The 25,477-nt window shown below is 42.6% G+C and overlaps 1 protein-coding gene across 2 annotated transcripts in view; it reads left to right on the top strand.

Annotated features, from left to right (window-relative positions):
- Nucleotides 1-25,477, top strand: part of LHFPL6 (LHFPL tetraspan subfamily member 6) — a 235,517-nt gene that overhangs the window by 207,159 nt on the left and 2,881 nt on the right. For both annotated transcript variants that reach the window (XM_068984516.1, XM_068984515.1), the window contains exon 3: nucleotides 1,523-1,621. In XM_068984516.1, coding sequence (XP_068840617.1) covers nucleotides 1,523-1,621 — 99 coding nt within the window. The remainder of the gene's footprint in view (nucleotides 1-1,522; nucleotides 1,622-25,477) is intronic.

Consider the following 25,477-nt stretch of genomic DNA (forward strand, 5'->3'; position numbering starts at 1 on the left):
GGGTAGAGGAGAAGCAGAAGGGGGACAGGAAGAGACTCAATCCACAAATACTGAAGGTTCCTTGAGATGCCCTGGGGGACCCTGGCATTCTGGCTATGCATTAGCACATTAACTGTTTTCTTATTTAGGAGCTTCCCTCATTTAGTGTCTTTTTACCCACAGTCCTGCAGACAGTCAGACTGTGTATACAGATGATGTTTATTTATTTGGCTGCATTAGGTCTTAGTTGTAGCATGGGGGGATGTTCGTTGTGGCACACAGACTCTCTAGTTGCAGCGCACAAGCTTCGTTTCTCCATGTCCTATGAGATTTTGGTTCCCCAACCAGGGATCAAACCCGCCTCCCCTGCATTACAAGGCAGATTCTTAACCACTGGACCACTAAGGAAGTCCCACGAATGATGTTTATACCTGTTGACTGACATGACAAAATGATACTTTCAGATTAGCCCTCTGTTTCAATTGGTCAGTGCTTCCCTGGTAGCTCAGATTGTAACGCGTCTGCCTACCATGCGGGAGACCTGGTTTCAATCCCTGGGTCGGGAAGGTCTCCTGGAGAAGGAAATGGCAACCCACTCCAGTATTCTTGCCTGGAAAATCCCATGGACAGGGGAGCCTGGTAGGCCACAGTCCATAGTTGCAAAGACTCAGACATGACTGAGCAACTTCACTTTCACTTTCTTTCACTCAGTCTCATTCATTTTCTTGTAAGACCATATTAGGCTTTGATGCAACACCAAAGACTCACTAATCAGTGACTCTGAATGAGTTGCTAAAGACTGGCTCAGAGTAAGCTGCCATGATAACCTGACTTTTATGAAAATAAATCCATCACTTGCTTCAGTTGAATTAGCAAACCTGCTGCAAGAAGCACTGAGATCCCAATCAGCGGCCGTCTTCTTGAGTATTTCCAGGACACGTGAACACTTGATGATTCTCACCTTCTCAAAAGAACACGAGAGCTGTGGCCCAGTTCCCGAGTTCAATCAATGTGCCTAAGTGGTGCATGAAAATCTTTATATCCTCTCTGCCCTGGGTAAAAATTGATGATGCTGAAACATTCTGTTTTGATTCTTAAATTGGAAGAAAAGATCTGATGAATGATGAAGCATAACCGATGAGGTCTTTTGCTGGCACTCGAATTACTTGTTTACATGGATTGATGGTGGAATTGGGCTGGCTTTTTACAAGAGTGGTTAAAAAGCGCTTCTGGATTGTAGTTCCTAAACAGGATTTGCGAGGCTTTTAATGCTTTAAAAGGCAGAGTTGGAAGCAGACTGAGCTGTCTATCAGGGTTGTTCTTTTTCTTCCCTCTCCTTTTAAGCAGACTTGAAGTTGTTCTTGGAGTTGTTCTTGAGGTTAAATTGACCTTAGATTGCTAAAGGGAGCTTGGTTGATGCTTTCCCAAAAGCAGACCCTATGTTCCTTTGTCATATTGCTGATATTGATCTTTTGTCCCTGGTACCTTTATCTTGGGCTCCAGAAGGACATTGCTAAAGCCTTCTCGTCTTTTGTCTTTGCAGGCTTGTTGATCGGTGCTGGCTGCGCCCTCTACCCTCTGGGCTGGGATAGCGAGGAAGTCCGGCAGACTTGTGGCTACATTTCTGGCCAGTTCGATCTGGGTAAGTTCTCTTCATGGGTAGTACTCCTCTTAGAAGAGAATGTCTCTGATCTTCCACAGAAACAAAAGGTGGAAAAGGGACGGGAAAGAAAAACACATCCCAGGATTGGAGCCAGCAAACATGTGTATAACGCAATACACATACGTTCATTCCTCCAGGTGAAGAGCTGTTTTTCATGTGGGCTTCCCTGGTGGCTTAGATGGTAAAGAATCTGGCTGCAATGCAGGAGACCCAGGTGTGATCCCTGAGTCACAAAGACCCCCTGAAGAAGGGAATGGCAACCCACTCCAGTATTCTTGCCTGGAGAATCCCATGGACAGAGCAGCCTGGAAGGCTACAGTCCATGGGGTCGCAAAGAGTTAGACATGACTGAGTGACTAACAGTTACTTATAATGTACTGTGGGGAGGTCTGCACTATGTGAAGACCTGTAGATACAAAGAAAAGAAAAGAAACTCTGCTGAGTTTATATTCATTGATTAATTTATTCAAAATCACATATTTATGAGTCATTGCATGCACTGAAAATAACTCTGCCTGTGGAATTCACTGTCTGAGAAGACAAAACAAACACAGTGATCAAGAAAATGAAAATGACAGTCAGGCCTGAGGAATCGAATAAAGCAGTTTCACTCCAGGGTAAATATAACGTGAAAGAGATGGGAAGAGAGCTGAGTCTTGAACAAAGTGATGCATGTGGATTATCTGGTGGTGGACAGAAGCATGATGCAGGCAAGGAGTCAAGTTAAGCACAGCACAGGGAGGGGGAGGGGAGAGGGGGGAGGAAAGCCCATCCAGGGACCATAGAGAGCCAAGGAGCAGGGAGAGGTCTGGTTAAGTAGGTCCCCATTCACACCTCGCTGAAGGACTCATGAACTTTTCTGTGTGCTGATCAGAACATTTCAGGTACGTCTCATTGTAGAGACATTCTACTTAATTCAGTTCAGTTCAGTTTAGTCGCTCAGTCGTGTCCAACTCTTTACGACCCCATGAATTGCATCATGCCAGGCCTCCTTGTCCCTCACCAACTCCCGGAGTTCACTCAAACTCATGTCCATCAAGTCGGTGATGCCATCCAGCCATCTCATCCTCTGTCGTTCCCTTCTCCTCCTGCCTCGAATCCCTCCTAGCATCAGGGTCTTTTCCAATGAGTCAGCCCTTTGCATGAGGTGGCCAAAGTATTGGAGTTTCAGCTTCAGCATCAGTCCTACCAATGAACACCCAGGACTGATCTCCTTTAGAATGGACTGGTTGGATCTCCTTGCAGTCCAAGGGACTCTCAAGAGTCTTCTCCAACGCCACAGTTCAAAAGCATCAATTCTTCGGCTCTCAGCTTTCTTTATAGTCCAACTCTCACATCCATACATGACCACAGGAAAAACCATAACCTTGACTAGAGGGACCTTTGTTGGCAAAGTAACATCTCTGCTTTTTAATATGCTATGTAGGTTGGTCATAGCAACTTATAAAAATGTTGTCCATAATACAACATGATTTGTACTGTTGTAACTTGGATGGTTAGCAAATACTTGATTGAGAAACCTACATTTACTTAACCACTTGTTGACTTCTTTCTAGGTGGATATTTTGTCTGTTTCAGTTTCTGTTAGTTTGAAACATCTTGGAAGGAGTAGTTTAATGAAGAAAAGTCTTCTCTTGACTGAATTATTTTCTTAGGATGTTTTTCTAGAATTGGTGATAACTAGATTGACAATTATGAGTCCATAAAACACTTATTGCCAAATGATAGCCAACTTATTTTTCCCTAATATATGGATTGACAGATTTTTTTGGACAATGAGCACATAGTGAGTCACTAACTTAAACAACCTCTGCTTTTCACATTAATTTTTTCTAAGAAGAAAAATCTCAATGGAATTGGTCTTACAGCAGTATTACTACAATCCAAGTGATTGAAAACTTTTTTATGTTAGAACTTTTATTTTTTCCTTAAAAAAAAAAAAAAAAAGGCGACTTCTCTGGCAGTCCAGCAGTTAAGATTCCATGCTCCCACTGCAAGGTCTGGGGGTTCAATCCCTGGTCAGGGAACTAATATCCTGCATGCTGCTTGGTGCAAGAATTTATAGGAAAAAAATTCTGTTGGATACCAAGAAAAATGGGCAGATGTGATATCATGTAAAATGTCTGTGAATTTGAAAATGAAGCAGTTTTTGTTTGATTCAATGGATGACAAACACCTGCTTCCCTCTGGGGAATACTACTGGGTCTTTGGGTAGAGGAGATGGTGCTTGAAATACCACCCAATTTGCATGGGTAAAAAATAAAAGAGATTTCTGTTTGCCCATCCTTCCCTCATTGGAGGCGACATTGTCCTGAGTCTAGATGAGTTTGTGATGGCCATGAATGCAGTGAAGGGAAAAATGCAGGCACAAAGTTAACTGCTAGCCTTTCCTTTTTTCTTTTCCCCAAACGCAAACCGTATCCAAGGGAGATATTTCAGTACAGTGTTTAGCATCTTTCTTTCTCTAGTATTTGAGGAATTCTTCACTGTTTCACCTGGGCCTCAACTTGGTGAGAACCGTATTCTTGCTGGTGTCTAGCTGGTGTGTATCGTGTTATTAATTAGCAGATTGTAATGAAATGCAGATCCCATTTTGTAATTTTTGCTACCATGCCCCAGGATCTTACATCTTTACAACATTGAGGATTAAAATTCTGAATGTCGAACTTAAAGTGAAAAACAAAACACTTGGCTCTTTACTAGTGATAATAATTTCTTATGTTATAAACTTCTTTGGAAGGAATGATGCTAAAGCTGAAACTCCAGTACTTTGGCCACCTCATGCGAAGAGTTGACTCATTGGAAAAGACTCTGATGCTGGGAGGGATTGGGGGCAGGAGGAGAAGAGGACAGAGGATGAGATGGCTGATGGCATCACTGACTTGATGGACGTGAGTCTGAGTGAACTCCTGGAGTTGGTGATGGACAGGGAGGCCTGGTGTGCTGCGATTCATGGGGTTGCAAAGAGTCTGATACGACTGAGTGACTGAACTGAACTGAACTGAAAACCATTTTAGCAATCTCAAAATTACAGAATGTGTATGACTTAGGGAACTGAAACCAGGACTCTGTAACAACCTAGAGGGATGGGAAAGAGTGGGAGATGGGAAGGAGGTTTAAGAGGGAAGGGACATATGTACGCCTATGGCTGATTCATGTTGATTATGGCAAAGATGAAACCAATATCATAAAGCAATTATCCTTCAATTAAATATAAATAAAATCTTGAAAATTACAGCATGGTTTTAACTTTGGTCTTTTTATTTTTAAATTTCTCTTAGATTGGATGATGAGGAAAAAATAAAACAAAACTGGCATTAGCTACGGAGAAAATGAGTTCTGGGTCCCTGGAAGAAGTATTTCGGGTTTATCGAGTTTCATTTCTCCAGGTTACTATTATTTTTGCAGACTCTGTGATCTTTTCTTCCAAAAGGAAACCTAAAGACATACTATGGCATAGAGATGCCATCATACTTATTCCACCTAACTCACTCCGTTTTCTGCCTTTATGAAAGTATTCCTGTTTCCGGAACACTGATGAGGGCTAAACTTCAGTGAGTGAGTGAAGTCACAGATTCTGGAGCACCCGTGGAGGGACCCAAGAGCTGGGTTAGGAGCCACCCCCGGCATGGGGAGCATGAACATAATCTGTCAGGATGGCTCTGATGCCCACTGTTAGTGGCTTACATACTGCTTGCCAGGGCCACACCCTGTCTCTGCTGCTTCTGCGAATCAGAGCTTGTTCCTGCTCCTGTCCATAGACAGCATGTGGAAGCGTCTTTCCTCCCAAGGGTTGGGAAGTGTGGATGTTTTTAAGGTTCACAGCCTCCTTATTGTGGAATATGGGTCAGTTTCTTGGCATGCCATGACTGAACTGTGATTACTCTCTTTCGAGCATGTCCTGAAAGGAATCAGCACTTTTGTTCCCACTTTGGCAGATTGTTTAAGGAGTGCATTCACTCAGTTATTCAACCAAAGAATATTTATCGGATGCTTCCAATGTGCTAGGCCCTGGGCTGGGTGCTGGGCACATGGCATCAAAAAGGAATTTAAAAGGACAGTATTTACTCCCCTCATGGATTTCCCCAGTGACTCAGCAGTGAAGAGTCAGCCTGCAATGCAGGAAATGTGAGTTCAGTCCCTGGGTTGAGAAGAATCCCTGGAGAAGGAAATGGCAACCCACTCCAGTATTCTTGCCTGGAAAATCCCATAGACAGAGGAGCCTGGCAGATAACAGTTCATTGGGTCACAGAGTCAGACACTACTGAGCATACTGGCATTTGTAAGTGGAAGATGAGGCTAAGAAGAGAAAAGGCATCTCAGCCTCTGGCTTTTGTCAGATTTTGGTGCCCTGTGCTCCTTCCATCATGGAGTCTATGGTTATGGCTGTGCATGCGTGCTCAGTTGCTAAGCCATATCCATCTCTTTGTGACCCCATGGACTGTAGCCTGCCAGTCTCCTCTGCCCATGGGATTTCCCAGACAAGAATACCGGAGTGGGTTGCCATTTCCTCCTCTCGGGAATGTTCTCAACCCACGAATTTAACCTGCATCCCCTGCATTGGCAGGCAGATTCTTTACCACTGAACCACGTGGGAAGCCCATGGGCAGAGGGTCAGTAATGGTTTATATCTCTTGCACTGTTTCATTTCTCTTGAAAATTGATAAAGACAATCATCACGGTTGCCACTTGTACAGCACAAATCTTTTACGACCTTCTGTCCACAACCATGGGCTCAGCAATGGTTTAAGCTATGCAATTGATGACCATGATGAGTCTCTTTATTAATTTTTAAAAGAAACAAAACATTACAAGTGATAATAATACATCGTGTTGCACAGCATCTTCATGTAATAAAAACCCAGTAGTTGTTAGCTATTATTATTCACATTATTTGTACAGGACCATTTTTAATGAATACTTGCTGATAATCTCTATTCTTCCTTTATATTCCATAACAGCAAGTTGGGATTTACACACTAAGCATAAGGGCTTTAACATCAGGTTGTCCAATTGATTTAATTCATGCCTCAGAGATATTTTCATCCACCAAAGACTTTTTCTAATTATATCCTTATGATCCAAAGGAGTGTTTCAATTAATTTATCTTGCTAATTTGCCAAGTAAATTTGAGTAATTATTGCTTTCATTTTGCTATTTAATTTGATTAAGAAGCCATCATGTTTCCTGTTCTTGAAATTATGCTCTTGGCTTCTCAGAAAACTTGGAGCCTCATGATTTCAGAAAAGATGGCAGTGTTTTCCAAATTTTCACTCCAGTGAAAAGATCTCTTCTGCAGTCTGAGCAATGACCATCCCACATCTCTTTGAGCTCTTTGACTCCTGACTGGTGTTTTCTCTCCTCTCAGATCGAACTGCACTTGAAAAAAAAAAAAAAAGATTGGCATGTGTGGGGAGGTCAGCAGGCCAAAATGGGAACGAAAATAGAAAATTTCTTTTTTGAGCTGTCTCAAGCTCAATGTTAGTGGGTACTTGTGAAGCTGAGTGACCCAGTTTTTCTGATGTGCACATAGAAGCCTCTACTTTTGCACTCAATAACAGGAGAAGCTGCTGTCGGCTTCTGTGACACTGAATAAAACAAACATCCCTTTGGCCAGAAGTGAGACGACTCCTTTGATTTATGTGGACTTTTGAGGCTGCAGACAAGGCTGAGCCTCTGCCCAGGGACTGCAGGCATCTAAGGTGTGTGTGAGCCATGCTGGCCTGCTGGGTCATCCCAGAGAGTGGCAGGCAGCATCTGTCGCTCTGTTCAGGAAGAGACCCCTAACACTTGATGTGTTTCTGTTCATTCAGTTCAGTCCAGTTCAGTTCAGTCGCTCAGTCATGTCCAACTCTTTGGAACCCCATGGGCTGCAGCACGCCACGCTTACCTGTCCATCACCAACTCCCGGAGCTTGCTCAAACTCATGTCCATTGAGTCGGTGATGCCTTCCAACCATCTCATCCTCTGTCGTCCCCTTCTCCTCCTGCCTTCAATTTTTCCCAGCATCAGGGTCTTTTCCAGTGAGTCAGTTCTTCACATCAGGTGGCCAGAGTATTGGAGCTTCAGCATCAGTCCTTCCAATGAATATTCAGGACTGATTTCCTTTAGGAATGACTGGTTTGATATCCTTGTGGTCCAAGGGACTCTCAAGAGTTTTGAACACCATAGTTCAAAAGCATCAATTCTTCGGCGCTCAGCTTTCTTTATGGGCCGATTCTCACATCCATACTTGCTTACTGGAAAAATGATAGCTTTGACTAGAAGGGCCTTTGTCAGCAAAATAATGTCTCTGCTTTTTAATATGCTGTCTAGGTTTGTCATAGCCAAGGAGCAAGCGTCTTTTAATTTCATGGCTGCAGTCACCATCTGCAGTGATTTTGGAGCCCAAGAAAATAAAGTCTGTCACTGTTTCCATTGTTTCCCCATCTATTTGCCATGAAGTAATGGGACTGGACTCCATGATCTTCATTTTTTGAATGTTGAGTTTTAAGCCAGCTTTTTCACTCTTCTCTTTTGCTTCATCAAGAGGCCTTTTAGTTCCTCTTCACTTTCTGCCATAAGAGTGATGTCGTCTGCATATCTGAGGTTATTTATATTTTCCCCTACTTGGTCATTGCTTAAAGGTAATCAATGCTCCCATTATGAGACTGCTCTTTGGGGGACTGGTTAGCGGTAAGGTGTTGCATGTGTATTGAGATTTAGCCAGAGTTCAAGTCTTTAAAGCAGCAATAATTTCCACCTCCTCCAAGGCTATTATCTGGAACTCCTCCAAACTCTTGACCCTCAAGTCCTAATCACTGGAAGTCACTTAGAACAGGGGTCTCCAACTTCCAGGATCTCCTGCCTGATGATTTTAGGTGAAAGTGATGTAATAATAATAAGATGCACAATAAATGTAGTGTTCTTGAAACATCCTGAAACCATCCCCCTCCAACCTAGTCCCTGGAAAACTTGTATTTCATGAAACCAACCCCTGATGTCAAAAACACTGGGGACCACTGACTTAGAAGGTCCAGCATGAGCCTATATTCCTTCACTCAGGTCTAGTGCCAGAGGGTGGCAGAGAGAAGCCATGCAGCTTCTGTGAGTTAAGCTGAGACCCAAACTGAGTAGGCCCAGAGGGACCCATGGGAACATTCTGGAAGGTGATGCTGCAAAGGATAGCTGGAAACTTCCACAGACAGAAGAAGTCCAACTTGGCTGGTGCTGAAGTGATGGAGCAAAATGTCCTGGCACCTCCGAGGGAAGAACAATCAGCTTTGCGGGTCCCTCTGCCTTCTTAGGGGCCCTTTTTCCAGAGTTGAAGGATTTTTCACTTTCATCTCAGAAAATGGGGAGAATCTATTCATTTCAGGGGCATGCATTCAACCCGTCCATTTCTGGGCCCTAGCAACAACATTAGAGCATAAACATTTCCACTTTGGGCTTCCCTGGTGGCTCAGATGATAAAGAATCTGCCTGCAATGCGAGAGACCCAGGTTTGATTCCTGGGTCGGGGAGATCACCTGGAGAAGGGAAAGGCTACTCACTCCAGTATTCTTGCCTGGAGAATTCCATGGACAGAGGAGTCTGGTGGGCTACAGTCCATGGGATCACAAAGAGTCAGAGACAACTGAGTGACAACACATACACATACACATACACATACACATACACATACACATACACATACACATACACATCTCCACTTTTAAGTATAGCTTTAGTAAATGCCTCTAGACCTGCTTTAGGGAAAAGTGCCCCCATTCTGTATAATCCTAGATCCAATTCTATCTGCTTTCCTAAACCATCTTTGTACGTTCCTCTGGGACAGGATTTTTCCAGCATTGCTGCCTATGTCAGTTTGATGGTTCATAGCAGTATTGAATAGATGTATTTATTCAATGACTATGTATTAAGCACATTCTAGGTACCCAAAGTTGTGCCATATACTTAGAATAAAATTATGAATTAGGTAGATAGGATCCTTACCTGCTTGTCACGTATCTACTGTCTACTAAATGGTTCAAAAAAGAGAGGGAGGCTGTGAGAGAAGGAAGGAAGAGAGAAGATAGAAAAGAAGAAACCTTATAACTCATTTTTGACTAACAAGGCAGTTGCCATCATGTTTCTCTACACACTCAGCTGCTGATATCCTGGAGAGAATCATGACCATACTTTCTGAGGGACTAATGGCTTAACCATCTCCTAGAAAGTAATCAAGTTGAGTGTCATAGTTTAAAGAACCAAATACCCTGGCAGATGAAAAAGGAAATTGCTCTAAATCTTTCCTTCCTGAAGTCTTTTTGGTTTCATTGTTTTAGGGCAGGATCTTTCCTGTTGTTGTATCAGTGCCTTTTAATAACCTAATTCAGTGACTTGCTGCAATTTGTAGCAGTGGAATTCAGTGCTAATGGAAAAAAGAAAATGTGTTAGAAAACCTTTGGGAAATGAGAAATATTCTTCCCGATAGTTTAGTGGCCACAAGATATTAAGAACTAATAAACTTAACTATTGGAAAGAATATTTTAGTCTCTCTTTTAAGGATCTTTCTTCATTTTTTTCAATGGTTACCTTTTATAACAACAAGAGTAGATATACCTGAACTGTGTGCCTTTAAGACAAATAGGCTATATGAACATCATCTGGAATAAATATGTAGATTTATTAAAATTTTCCCGTAGTTAAGAATTTGGTGATAGTCTATTAATTAAGAAGATTCTACCCCCCCCAACCCCTAGTATCCCAAGCAGATAATTCCTTCTGATAATGTAATACACATTTTTAAATATAAATTTATTTATTTTAATTGGAGGCTAATTATTTTACAATATTGTATTGGATTTGCCATGCATCAACATGAATCTGCCACGATTGTACATGTGTTCCCCATCCTGAACCCCTCTCCCACCTCCCTCCCCATACCATCCCTCTGGGTCATCCCAGTGCACGAGCCCCGAGCATCCTGTATCATGCATCAAACCTGGACTGGAGATTCGTTTCACATATGATATTATACATGTTTCAGTGCCATTCTCCCAAATCATCCCACCCTCTCCCTCTTCCACAGAGCCCAAAAGACTGTTCTATACATCTGTGTCTCTTTTGCTGTCTCACATACAGGCTTATTGTTACCATCTTTCTAAATTCCATATATATGCTTTAGTATACTGTATTGGTATTTTTCTTTCTGGCTTACCTCACTCTGTATAATAGGCTCCAGTTTCATCCACCTCGTTAGAACTGATTCAAATGTATTCCTTTTAATGGCTGAGTAATACTCTATTGTGTATATATACCACAGCTTTCTTATCCATTCATCTGCTGATGGACATCTAGGTTGCTTCCATATCCTGGCTATTATAAACAGTGCTGCGATGAACATTGCGGTACACGTGTCTCTTTCTATTCTGGTTTCCTCGGTGTGTATGCCCAGCAGAGGGATTGTTGGGTCATATGGCAGTTCTCTTTCCGGTTTTTTAAGGAATCTCCACACTGTTCTCCATAGTGGCTGTACTAGTTTGCATTCCCACCAACAGTGTAAGAGGGTTCCCTTTTCTCCACATCCTCTCCAGCATTTATTGCTTGTAGACTTTTGGATAGCAGCCATTCTGACTGGCGTGAAATGGTACCTCATTGTGGTTTTGATTTGCATTTCTCTGATAATGAGTGATCTTGAGCATCTTTTCATGTGTTTGTTAGCCTTCTGTATGTCTTCTTTGGAGAAATGTCTGCTTAGTTCTTTGGCCCATTTTTTGATTGGGTCATTTATTTTTCTGGAATTGAGCTGCCGGAGTTGCTTGTATATTTTTGAGATTAATTCTTTGTCAGTTGCTTCATTTGCTATTATTTTCTCCCATTCTGAAGGCTGTCTTTTCACCTTGCTTATAGTTTCCTTTGTTGTGCAGAAGCTTTTAATTTTAATTAGGTCTCATTTGTTTATTTTTGCTTTTATTTCCAATATTCTGGGAGGTGGGTCATAGAGGATTCTGCTGTGATTTATGTCCTCTAGGAGTTTTATAGTTTCTGGTCTTATGTTTAGATCTTTAATCCATTTTGAGTTTATTTTTGTGTTTGATGTTAGAAAGTGTTCTAGTTTCATTCTTTTATAAGTGGTTGACCAGTTTTCCCAGCATCACTTGTTAAAGAGTTTGTCTTTTCTCCACTGTATATTCTTGCTTCCTTTGTCAAAGATAAGGTGTCCATAGGTGTGTGGATTTATCTCTGGGCTTTCTATTTTGTTCCATTGATCTATATCTCTGTCTTTGTGCCAGTACCATACTGTCTTGATGACTGTGGCTTTGCAGTAGAGCCTGAAGTCAGGCAGGTTGATTCCTCCAGTTCCATTCTTCTTTCTCAAGATTGCTTTAGCTATTTGAGTTTTTTTGTATTTCCATACAAATTATGAAATTATTTGTTCTAGCTCTGTGAAAAATACTGTTGGCAGCTTGATAGGGATTGCATTGAATCTATAGATTACTTTGGGTAGTATACTCATTTTCACTATATTGATTCTTCCCATCCATGAACATGGTATATTTCTCCATCTATTAGTGTCCTCTTTGATTTCTTTCACCAGTGTTTTATAGTTTTCTATATATAGGTCTTTAGTTTCTTTAGGTAGATATATTCCTAAGTATTTTATTCTTTTCGTTGCAATGGTGAATGGAATTGTTTCCTTAATTTCTCTTTCTATTTTCTCATTATTAGTGTATAGGAATGCAAGGGATTTCTGTGTGTTGATTCTATATCTTGCAACTTTACTATATTCATTGATTAGCTCTAGTAATTTTCTGGTGAAGTCTTTAGGGTTTTCTATGTAGAGGATCATATCATCTGCAAACAGTGAGAGTTTTACTTCTTCTCCAATTTGGATTCCTTTTATTTCTTTTTCTGCTCTGATTGCTGTGGCCAAAACTTCCAGAACTATGTTGAATAGTAGTGGTGAAAGTGGGCACCCTTGTCTTATTCCTGACTTTAGGGGAAATGCTTTCAATTTTCCACCATTGAGGACAATGTTTGCTGTGGATTTGTCATATATAGCTTTTATTATGTTAAGGTATGTTCCTTCTGTTCCTGCTTTCTGGAGAGTTTTTAACATAAATGGATGTTGAATTTTGTCAAAGGCTTTCTCTACATCTATTGAGATAATCATATGGCTTTTATTTTTCAATTTGTTAATGTGGTGTATGTAATACACATTTGAAGACAGTTCTTTCAAATCTTTATATGATGGCTCTCAATCTCAGGAGAAATATTTCTGCCCCAGAACTGAGAATTCACAAACTTAGGTGTTAGTGACCTTCCTATGCATTTTTACCTTTGTTCCATAAGAAAAAATAAAATAGAAATAGAAGATAAATGGCTTAACATGTCTCCTGTTAAGAAGGGGCCATTGGTGAGCATTTTTAATAAACTCCTCAAAAATCTTTTTAGGATAAAGCCCAAAATATAACAAAGTAAACAAAGGGCTTATCTTTTCTGACTCTTCATCTGATTTTTAGCCTGGTAGAATGTTGACAAGAATTAATTAACATAGAGAATTTGTGGGGTGAAACTCCTTTATTGGATCTTTTCAGAAGATTCCATATGAATGAATTACTCCAGATAAATGAATTTTCCCCTTAAAGGGAAAAACTTGGACTGGATTTGAATCTCGGTTTCACTTTTCAAGAGTTGTTTGATTCTGGGCGAGTTCTGGGAGAGTTCTAAGCTCTCAGAACTTCAGTTCTTGGTCTCTAAAAGAAGATACTACTACTTCACCTGCCTGTTAAAATAACTGAAGGGGATAGTGAAAGATGCTTCATACATCAAGATGCACAAATAAATATCAGTTCTTCCTTTTTGCTTTAAACACAAACGTATTTCCTGTTTTAATCATGTTGAAAAAGTTTGAGGATGTATCATATGCTTTTCCATCAGTTTAATATATAAAAGATATAAAAAACATAAACAAGATTTAAAAAAAAATCATTAACCACTTGCTGTCATATGGAATCATCCCCAGGACATCCCCAACAGAGCATGTGTAGAGTGGTTTACCTTTTCACCAAATAACCAAGACTGAAAAAAACTGAGTTCTCTGTGCTTTTTTGTAGTTGTTTTGCAACAGTTTTATGTCACCCTGTCAATGATAATTCATTACAGTTATTAATTACCCCTTTCTCTCCTTATTCCCTCACTTCTAATTTGTGTCCTTTTCTGTTGAGTCATCATAAATCATCTTAGAACCATGCTTAAAAAAAAAAAAACAGTTCAGTGCTGTTTCTGTGCACTGTGTGTCTTTGAATCACTGATTTTTGCCTATTCTGGACAGCTTTTTTTTGGACCCCTTGATTTGGGGTCATGTTTTGGATAGCTGAGGATGTCAGCTCCACAATATCTGGAGACATACGGTACTTGGGTTAGCAACCGGATGTCTTGATGATATTGGTAACTGAGTTCAGTGTTATATTAACCCTTGTTCTAGGGGTGAGTTTTAACTTGAGGTCTCCAGATCATTCAAGATGCCTACAGTCCATCAATAGACTTCAGGGAATTTGTGACCTCACTGAAATTGTGTGCAAATGTCATAGGCTTGTGCATATGTGCATTCTCCTGGAGAGAGTATTCATAACTTTTATTCATTATTCAAGTGGATTCCTGACACAAGAGGACTCCAAACCGCTGGTAAGCAGCATTTGGAAGCCTGACATTGGAAAGCCTAGAAACCTGAATTCTAGACCTAGTTTCCCAACAATCATCCCCCTAGGAAGCTGGGAAGCTATTTGACTGGGGTTCCTTTGACTTGATTTCATTCTCTACAAAAGTGTTTGCCAGAGAGAGGGTATAAGGTGAAACATCTCTACTTGCAATGGGACATGTGTGTGCTCTGTTGTACCCAACTCTTTGCAACTGGATGGGTGATAGCCCACCAGGCTCCTCTGTCCATAGGATTTTCCAGGCGAGATTACTGGAGTAGGTTGCCGTTTCCTTTTCCAACTCACAGTAGACATTATTGCAAATAAGTACTCCCATATTTCAATTCTAATTTGAAATTGTATCTGTGAAAATGAGCATTCCACCTTCCTAAGGAATGGAATACGCTTCCACTTGGAGTCCTCACTGGATTCTTTAGTGCTGGTCTTGGGAAGCAATCTTCCATCATGTCTGGGGAACATGTTGTTCTGACCTGTTCTCAAAGATGTCTGTAGTGAGCAGTTTTGGAAGATAATGACTCTTGCTGGCGCAAAAGACAGGTTTTATTTATTGTTCCCTTTAATAATCTCTGCCTCCAGGGCAAAGTTTGGGTGGATTTACTTGCAGTCTGTTATAAAAAATTGGGGATCCCTAAGCTTGGGGTTCCTCAATGGTGACACAGAAGTACTGAATTTACCATGTCAGTCCCTGTGGAATGTAGAAGGCCAAAAGATGGACTCAGATGTGAAGCTCGTGCTGGTTGCCGTGTTGAGTAATAACAGAGGCCTCCATCTCTGATCCAGGAGTCGCCTAGCTTTTGCTAGCATCCATGAAAGTGTGGCAGGCTAACTCGTTAGCTTATGAGTAAAATCTCAAGATTCTTCAAAGTTCTTAACACCACTATTATAATGCCTGTCCTTCATTTTAAAATACTTCAGGAATGAGATGTGTTTGTGAGTCACAGGAAGTCATAGCTCAGGTGCAGGCTCCAGAGTGGAAACTCAGGGATATTAGTACACGTGTTGCTATTGTTGTTGTTTTAATTTAAACGTCTTATTTTAAGTGAAAATGTTAGTTGCTCAGTCGTGTCCAACTCTTTGTGACACCATGGACTGTAGCCCACCAGGTTCCTCTGTCCATAGAATTCTCCAGGCAAGAATACTGGAGTGGGTGGCCATGCCCTCCTCCAGGGGATCTTCCCAATCCAGGGATCAAACCTGGGTCTCCTGCACTGCAGGCAGATTCTTTACAGTCTGAGCCACTGGAGTGTACAGTATGAGCCCTGGAGTATACTGGAGTATAACCAGCTGACTAACAACGTAAGGGTTTCAGGTGCACAACAAAGCAAACCCAGACATACATACACATGTATCCATTCTCTCCCAAACTCCTTTCCCATCCAGGCTGCCACACAACATTGAACAGAGTTCTCTGTGCTCTACAGTAGGTCCTTGTTGGTTATCCGTTTAAAATACAGCAGTGTAGTACACGTTTTGTTATCCATATCTTGACCAACACAAGAAGCCTCACCCATGGTCAGAAATGGATTTTTAAAGGTGAAATAGGTGTCTTATCAATGAGCATGTTAAAAATGGACTCTCGTTGGTGAAATTAAAGGTATTCAAGATTGTGGATTGGCTAAAAGAGATACTCTCTGTCTTCATATAAAAGGATTTAAACAGCCATCTAGGCACATAGCCCTTTTTGTAAGTCTGAAAGATATCTAGAATATTTAACAACCAAAATGGCCCTGACTAATCCTAACTAAAATAAATGCTGGAGTAGGCTCCCAAGGGGCCTTGACCGGCCAAGCACCAGCCTTTTCATTCCTGGGAATGAGGCTAGGATTCCCTAGGGTTCTCAGGGGAGGAAGGGGACCATGGGGCACTTGGAGAACTTGGGGACAGTGGCTGTTTATGCACTAGTACCCGGATACATATTTTAGTATTTTTAACAATGAAAACAGAGCTTCCCTGGTGGTCTGGTGGTTAAGAACCCACCTGCCAATGCAGGGGACCCGGGTTCAGTTTCTGATCCAGGAAGATCCCACCTGCCTCGGAACAACTAAGCCCATGAGCCACAACTACTGTGCCCACATGCCTAGCGCCCATACTCCACATCAAGAGAAACCACCGCAGTGAGAAGCCCACACACCACAGTGAAGACCTGACACAGCCAAAAATAAATAAAAGTTTAAAAAATAAAACAATGAGAACAGCTTTACTAAAACACTCTGCCACATCCACTCTGCCATAAGAAAGTCAGCCAAAGTCTGATCACCCATAAGGACTCTGTTTCTTGTCCCTGGTTCAGAGGATTTTTGGTTACTTGTTGCCAGAAGGAACAGAATCCCTTGAACCTTGCGTTTGCTTCCAGTGGTTCTTTGGTGCAAGATGGTAGCCCATCTTAAAACGATAGGGAGCTAGGATTTAACTAGCTCTTGGAACAGTTGGTGAGCTGGTTTGTGCCTGCTTTTGGATAACTGTTTAATAAGCTTCTGTATGTGTCGCAGAATGCGGTCTGAGACTTGCTTTCATTATAACTTGGAAATGAAGTCGTCGGACGGTAGCTATGCCTCACCGTCCCTCTCTCATTTTCAGCGGGGGTGGGTTGTAATTTACCAGGGTCTCAAGGTTGTGCTTGACCAAATTGGATTAAGCTCGTTCCCGAGGGCTACCTTATAAGCAAGGAGCAATCATCAAGGAAACCTTTTGGACCGAGGGCAGCTCCCCAAGATCAAAGGAGCCCTGGTTGCCACACATTTCCATTTCAGTGGATATGGAGACTATATGCAGAGGCTGCTCAGTGGCCGATGAAAGCGTGACAGGTGCGAACAGGGGGAGGGTAGATAAAAATGCTGTCAGGATGGAAACCAGCACCTCTTCTCATGGGACTGTTGGAAAATTGGCCGCAGCCACAGGCCAAGCTGGGAAGGAGCAATTAGGGAGAGCCTGGGTCCTTTCACACTCTCTTTGGGGCCGGCCATGAGACAGAGGGGCTGAATTTCAGGTAGTTTCCAGCCTTTATAAATAGCAGCTACAGACAGAAACCAAAGGATCATCTTTATCGCCTACACTGAATAAGGCCCCGCTGGATATCTCCACCACCCCCACGTGGAGATGGGATTCTGTGTCAGTTCACAGCATGAACGCAAAGACCAGCAGGAATACACACTCTGTGTATGGAGCCAGTGTGTGTGCCTTATCGACTTAACAGCGGCGTTATCTCTAGTGGAACTTTTTAGGATGGATTTGGGGCTAAGGGGCAAGAATTAATAACAACCGTGCCAGCAGAGACTCTGCTAGCCAGACGGGACAACACGTCCACCATTTTTATGGGTAAATTATGCAACTATATAGCAACAAAACTCTCTGCCGGGCGGGCCATGGAACAGAGGTCCATCTGATGGGTGTGATCTTAAGGATTCAGATGCCGCTCCACTCTCCCTACTTTTCTGCCATATAAAGTGAAGTTTAATCACATTTCCGAAGGCACCAGGGTATTTTTATTTCTCTTGCTCCGCCTCTGTATTGCAGGGATGCTGTGAAGGCAAGGCGTCTCTGCCTCTGCTTTCGTGGTTATGTGATTCTGGCAGGGACTTCAGGATAAGATGATGCAAGGCCCTGATTTAGCGCAGAGTTTAGGAGGAAGGACCCTGGGTGGATCTGATGAGCACATCTGGTGTGGTACCCAAGGGAAACTCCCTGAAACTCAGGTGTGAGTGGAAGTGAAGAAACACTGGTTCCCAGGCAGCCACACCCAGTACAGTCACCCGGGTGTCTCGTTCTCAGATCTTCCAGTTTCTCTGATGGATCCATAATGTAGTATTTAAAATCTCCACAGCTTCCCTGGTGGTCCAGTGGTTAAGAATCTGCCTGTCAACATAGGGGACACAGGTTCAGTCCCTTATCTGGCAGGATCCCACACGCCACGGAACAGCTAAGCCTGTGAGCTGCAACTGCTGAAGCACAAGAGCTCTAGAGCACAGGAGAAGTCACCGCAATGAGAAGCCTGTGAACTGCAGCCTAGAATAGGCCCTGCCCCCACAACTAGAGAAAGCCTGCATGCAGCCACGAAGACCCAGCAGACAAATAAATAAAGTTTTAAAAAAGTAAAGTGAAAAATAAAATCTCCAGATGCTCAAAACATTTTTTTAAAAAGCTTACAGTCCAAATACACACTCTGATATTATAACTTACTAAGATTCCAGGTGGTATTAACAATGAAAATAATAGTAATAATCAGTTCAGTTCAGTCGTTCAGTTGTGTCCGACTCTTTGTGACCCCATGAACCACAGCACACCAGGCCTCCTTGTCCATCACCAACCCCTGGAGTCCACCCAAACCCATGTCCATCAAGTCGGTGTTGCCATCCAGCCATCTCATCCTCTGTCGTCCCCTTCTCCTCCTGCCCTCAATCTTTCCCAGCATCATGGTCTTTTCAAATGAGTCAGCTCTTCACATCAGGTGGGCAAAGTATTGGAGCATCAGTTTCAACATCAGTCCTTCCAATGAACACCCAGGACTGATCTTCTTTAGGATGGACTGGTAGGATCTCCTGGCAGTCCAAGGGACTCTCAAGAGCCTTCTCCAACACCACAGTTCAAAAGCATCAATTTTTCTGCACTCAGCTTTCTTTATAGTCCAACTCTCACATCCCTACATGACCACTGGAAAAATAGCCTTAACTAGACGGACCTTTGTTGGCAAAGTAACGTCTCTGCTTTTTAATATGCTGTCTAGGTTGGTCATAACTTTCCTTCCAAGGAGTAAGTGTCTTTTAATTTCATGGCTGCAGTCCCCATGTACAGTGATTTGGGAGCCCAGAAAAATAAAGTCAGCCACTATTTCCACTGTTTCCCTGTCTATTTGCCATGAAGTGATGGGGCCAGATGCCATGATCTTCGTTTTCTGAATGTTGAGCTTTATGCCAGTTTTTTCACTCTCCTCTTTCACTTTCATCAAGAGGCTCTTTAGTTCTTCACTTTCTGCCATAAGGGTTAGTAACAATAATAGCTAGTAATAGCTAGCTTTTCTCCCTGGGTGTGTAGTTTGGGCTCAGTACCAGCTGCTGTTCTGGGTGTGCTGCCTTTTCATGAGTTTGAGCATCTGTGCAAGTGTGCGACCTCTGAAAGATACTTTCTGGTAAATCCCTAAGTTGATGATGACTAGCATTGTTTCCTTGGAGGAGGGCATGGAAACCCACTCCAGTATTCTTGCCTGGAGAATCCCCATGGACAGAGGAACCTGGTGGGCTACAGTCCATGAGGTTGCAAAGAGTCAGACATGACTGAGCTGCTAAGCACAGCACAGCACTGTTTCTATAGGAGGCAGTAAATAGTACCTGCGAGAACTTTTTTTCTTTGTTCCCCAGCTCCTCACCCTGAAGGTGAAGCTAAAAACATTTCTTTGGGAACGAGAGAGATACAACAGAGCAAATTAAAATTATGGCTCTTTAATGAAATTTTTGTGGGAATCCAGAAGAGAAATGCATGCCATTGGATAGAATAGAATCAGTATGTAACTCAGGAAGGATTTTCCCCCTAAAATCTGAGACTCATAAAACATGAACTCATGTTTGAGTAGAGAGCTTACACAGCAGTCAATTACCCATCACATACTCGTCTAGACAGCCCTTGCCTCACTCCCACTTTGGCTACAGAATGAATGAAGATGTGCTATAATTTACAAGGCTGGTATTTTCCTATCAAAATTGACTGTAACATATCTCCTTAGACATGGTGCAATTTTGAGTGCTTTGCAGATACATATCTTATCTTTTCCAGAAAGTAAATCCCTGCTCCCTTGGACATGCAGGTTACGAAGAATACTTTAATGCATAGCTTGAGGGTATCAGCTCTTACCAATGGACACATATATATCACATTCTCTCTACATTCCTGGTTGCCTCCGTGGAGAAGACAGGGCAAACAGAGAAGGTGTGGAGTCTTTTAAGGGTTTCTTGCCTCCTCTAATACGTTGAAGTGGCTCCAGTATTCCACACTAGACCCTTGTACACTTAGGTATCCTGTGTGTTTGGGCGGAAAGGGTATCATTCAACTATCCGGAGAGTTCCAATCCAACAGTCCAGTCTCCTAAACGTAGAAATTAAGGGGCAGGAGAGGTAGAAAGATATAGTCAGCCTGGTTCATTAAGGTCCAGAGCAGCAGTTCTTGAGGAGAGAGACTGGGTCGGTTCACTGAGCTGCGGTTCTGGAGACCGAAGGCATGAAGGTGGGTGCTGCTGCCTGGGACGCTCTGTGTGCAGACTCGGTGCCCAATCTTTGGACTGGGCTGGATTCTACCATTGCACGTGCCTCCACACTATCTACTCTGGGGATTTACCCATGGGGAACCCCATTCTTGAGATCTGCTTGTGGACAGCGCCCCCTGGAGCACATCTCAGAAGTACAGTATCAATGGGGCTCTGAAGTCGTGTCCAGGATGGGCTGTATTCTCAGTATGGGTTATTGCCTCTGGTTACAAACAGAAACAACCCAAGAGCCCTCAGAAGAACCCCACCTCACAAACTTTCTTCCCTCAGCCTTTTTACTTTTACATTTTTTGCCCAGCAATCAAGTTTGAGTTCTGCTTGTCTCTTTTCAGACACATGTGTTATTTTAACTACTTGTTCCATTAAAAGTTTGAATCAAAGCTTTTGTATGTTTTAGGTCAAATGTTTAAACTCTATTTATTTGGGGGGGGCAACACTTTTGTTGGAAAAGGCAATGGCACCCCACTCCAGTACTCTTGCCTGGAAAATCCTATGGACAGAGCAGCCTGGAAGGCTGCAGTCCATGGGGTCACTGAGGGTCAGACACGACTGAGTGGCTTCTCTTTCACTTTTCACTTTCATGCATTGGGGAAGGAAATGGCACCCCACTCCAGTGTTCTTGCCTGGAGAATCCCAGGGACAGCGGAGCCTGGTGGGCTGCCATCTATGGGGTCACACAGAGTCAGACACGACTGAAGTGACTTAGCAGCAGCAACACTTTTGTTTGGTAACTTCACAAAAGAACACATGGAATCAGTACCATGATAGGTTCTTTTTGTTCTTGGTTTTCATGCATAGGTAGACTAGATGGTCTGAATAGGAAGAGGCAGGAAAGAATTTATTCAAGAGGAAAAAGACCTCTCAAATTTCTGCCCATGGTATTTAAGAACACAAAAGTTTTTTTCTCTGTCTACTGACCCTCCCACCTTCCTACCTTCGTTATTTGTACAGCAAAAGAGTTGAAATCTAATATGCCTGCTCCTTCTCTACACAAACTTTGCATTGACACCTTAACTTGCTGAAAAGTTTAAAATATCACAGGTGAAAGATGTCCTGCCTTGATAAAGAAAGGCAGTTAGCTTATATACAAGGCTGGGAACTCCGCAGTAATCTGGTGAGGAGAGAAATAAGCTGGAAACCAGCAAGGCTCAAGTTCAAATGCAGAGCAGAGGCAGGGTGAGTACACAAGGGAGTTTAGTCAGCCTGCAGGACTAGCTGAAGGATCCTGGTTTATGTTCAAATGAGCAGTACTGCGCACAGTAGGAGGTGCTGTGGCAAAGTTTCTGGGTATTGAATGAGGATGGCCCAGTGGGCTCCCGCCAGACTGCTAGCAGTTTGCAAGCAGAGAGGAGCTGAAATATGACCCATACCTGGAGCCCTTACTCAGCTACCCTCAGGCCAGGGCAGGTCAGAAACATCCACTTTGGGAGCATGTTTATGGTAAGTGATTGCTCAGGAAAAATCAATTATCTGAACTGATCAAGTAAATGTATTGGATTATCACTCCCCCTCATTCTCTAGGGGGATGAGGTCGCCAAGAGAGTTCAGATTGGTTCTGCTAGCTCCAAAATTGAGAATGCCAGATCTGTAACGTGCAAGTCTTTAATAACTAAGATAGTGCCAGGTAGACATAGGCATATGGAGTCTTCTAAGAATACTGGTAAATTCAGAGATGCGCCATATAGCTTATTTCTGCACAACATGTAAGTTCTGGCAAAGACAAGTACTATCTGACAACTGGGGAAATTTTTAATATGGATCTTCCTAAAACATATCTGAGCACAGGAGAAAGTTTTGGAGTTCAAGTTCAAGCTCCATCACTGATTTGAGATACTGGGCCATTGACTTATCTTGCATGCTGTGCAGGGTCCTCATCTTCAAAATGGGAATGACAGATTTGTTTCCCTAATTTCCTGAAGGCATCATAGGCAAAAATGGTCACCTGAGATGCTGCTTCTAGACTGTTTAGCACCTGCTTCACAGGCTGTCCACAACCGCTGTTATATAATTGTTAATTTCAGATCTCTATTCTCAGCACTAGTATTGTGTCTGATATGCACAAATGTGTATTGATTGTCTGCTGTGCTCCAGACATCATCATATTGAGCACTTGGATATAGAGGCAGACAGGCAGTCACATGGTAGACACTAAAACAGTAATCAAACAATTGAATGAATAAATACAGTTCCTCAAAAGATGAACTGATCATTGAAATTTCATTTTTATTTGTAGTAAGCAGGGTTATTTTTTTTACATTTATATATTTATTTCTGTGTCCTGTGCTCAGTCGCTTAGTCCTGTCTGACTCTTTGTGACGCTGTGGACAGACTGTAGCCTACCAGGCTCTTCTGTCCATGGAATTTTCCAGGCAAGAATACTGAAGTGGGTTGCCATTTTCTTCTCCGGGGGATTTTGCCGACCCAGGGATTAAACCCTTGTCTCCGGAGTCTCCTGCATTGCAGAAGGATTCTTTCCCACTGAGTCACCGGGAAAGCCTCCTTATTTATATATATTTGGCTGCAGTAGATCTTCGTTGTCGCATGCAGGATCTTTTTATTTTATTTTTTTTCAATTGTGACATATGGGATCTAGTTCCCTGACCAGGAATTGAATCTAGACTCCCTACGTTGGGAGCATGGAGTCTTAGTCACTGAACCACCAGGGAAGTCCCAAGGCTGGCTCTTTGTACCTTTTCTTCTGTCTATTACTAACAGAAGATGCACTAAAAACTAATTTGAAAGTGAAAAGTCCCTCAGTCGTGTCCAACTCTTTGCGACCCCACAGACTATAGAGTCCATGGAATTTTCTAGGCCAGAATACTGGAGTGGGTAGCCTTTCCCTTCTCAGGGGGTCTTCCCAACCCAGGGATTGAACCCAGGTCTCCCACATTGCGGGTGGATTCTTTACCAGCTGAGCCAAAGGGAAACCCAAGAATACTGGAGTGGGTAGCCTATCCATTCTCCAGCACATCTCAACCCAGGAATCGTCTCCTGCATTGCAGGTAGATTCTTTACCAACTGAGCTGCCAATTTGAGACACCCTAGAAAAAATCAGCCATACCTCTCCCACCCACCTTTTCCCTGGGGCTGCCCTGGAACACAGCCAGGACACCTTTTTCCATTGAATGTGCAGGTGGCTGTGGTTTGCTGCTTTCTGTCCCATTAACCTCTATTTTATCTGTCGAGAATAGCATCCCCCATTGCTGAAAGCAGTGGTTTGCCAACCCGGTGGGCTTGGAGTCCTGTTTGATGGAGCATTACAGAGAGCAAAAGGGAAAGTTTAAAGGGATTTGCTCCTCTAATTTCCTGAAAGGATCACAGACAAAGCTTGCCCTCTAGTAAAATACTTTGTGTTTGCACTATAATAATAAGAATTTATTGCCACCACAGGGGAAAGGAGAGGCCAAGGAAAAATAGTCCCCTATTTCCTGGTTTTCCTTTGTTTCCATTACTACTCATGGACTACCGTGCTGTTTAAAGCATATAAACTTAAACAGCTGCTCTTTCCTAATAGCCTAATGTACTCAGAAAGACTTTTTCTATTACTGTAAAACACAGTGCTAATTTCTTATTATTGAGCATGTGGGTTTTACTATGGAAGGACTCATGCTCAAGAAGAAGAAAAATCTTTCTTCTTTGGAGAAGTTCAAGATACATTTACATTGATAGTTTCATGAAAAAAATTCCTTTCTATATCTAGTTAATTTTGTTAACTGAATTTCAGCAGACATATGTGTAGAATATACAAGGAATGGGTTCAAGAGAGTGCAATTGATGTGAGCGATACTTAAGAATCGGTCTTGCTAGAATATAAGCCTTTGAAACCAAAGATCCTATCTATCTTGTTCCCCCGGGGTCTCCTGTAACATTGTAACACACAGAGTGGGTGCTCAAGATTTACCTATGGATGTTGACTATCTCAACAACTGGCATGCTGCAGTCCATGGGGTCGCAACGAGTCTGACACGACTGAGCAACTAACTGATTGTTGAATATCTCACATCTCTATATGCCAGCCTAGATGAACATTTGAAGAGGAAGTCTTCAGGCTTCTAGCTCTCAGACTCTGGAGGTGCTCACACCCAACCCCATCTCTTGCTTACCTGAACAGTGGCATCCCCATCTCTTACTTGAACAACACTTTGAGAAGTGTTGCTCAGTCGTGTCCGACTCTTTGCAACCTCATGGACTGTAGCCCACCAGGCTGCTCTGTCCATGATATTCTCCAGGCAAGAATACTGGAGTGGGTTGCCATTTCCTTCTCCAGGGGATCTTCCCAACCAGGATTGAACCCGCGTATCCTGCATTGGCAGGTGGATTCTTTACCACTGAGTCACCTGGGAAGCCCAAACAATACTTTAAGAAGACCCAAATTTGCCTACGTTTCTCCATTACATTCCCATCTCCATGGTGCAAATACAGTGTTCCCTGGCCTCTCACATTCCTCTTTGGCTAACCCCTGCTCATCTGCCAGGTCTCAGCTCAAATTTCATTTCTACTTTAAGGCTCTCCATCACACAACCTCACTGTATAAAATTCCTTATGATTTGCTGTCTTAGCATCCTGGATGTTTTTTCTTCAAAGCACATATCACAGTTATCATATAAATATCTGAGTGCATGTGTGCTAAGTCGTTTCAGTCGTGTCCAACTCTTTGTGACCCCATGGACTGGATGTAGCCCACCAAGCTCCCCTGTCCATGGGATTCTCCAGGCAAGAATACTGGAGTGGGTTGCTGTACCCTCCTCCAGGGGATCATCCCAACCCAGTGATCTCTTATGTCTCCTGAATTAGCAGTAATACTCCCTTGATGAGATGGTGGCTCCTTGATCCTGGGAACTGTATTTATCATTTTCCAAAGTAGATTCCTAGCACCCAATGTGTCCTAGTTAGAGTGGTCAC

The sequence above is a fragment of the Capricornis sumatraensis genome, chromosome 12, assembly GCF_032405125.1.
Source record: "Capricornis sumatraensis isolate serow.1 chromosome 12, serow.2, whole genome shotgun sequence".
Lineage (NCBI taxonomy): Eukaryota > Metazoa > Chordata > Mammalia > Artiodactyla > Bovidae > Capricornis > Capricornis sumatraensis.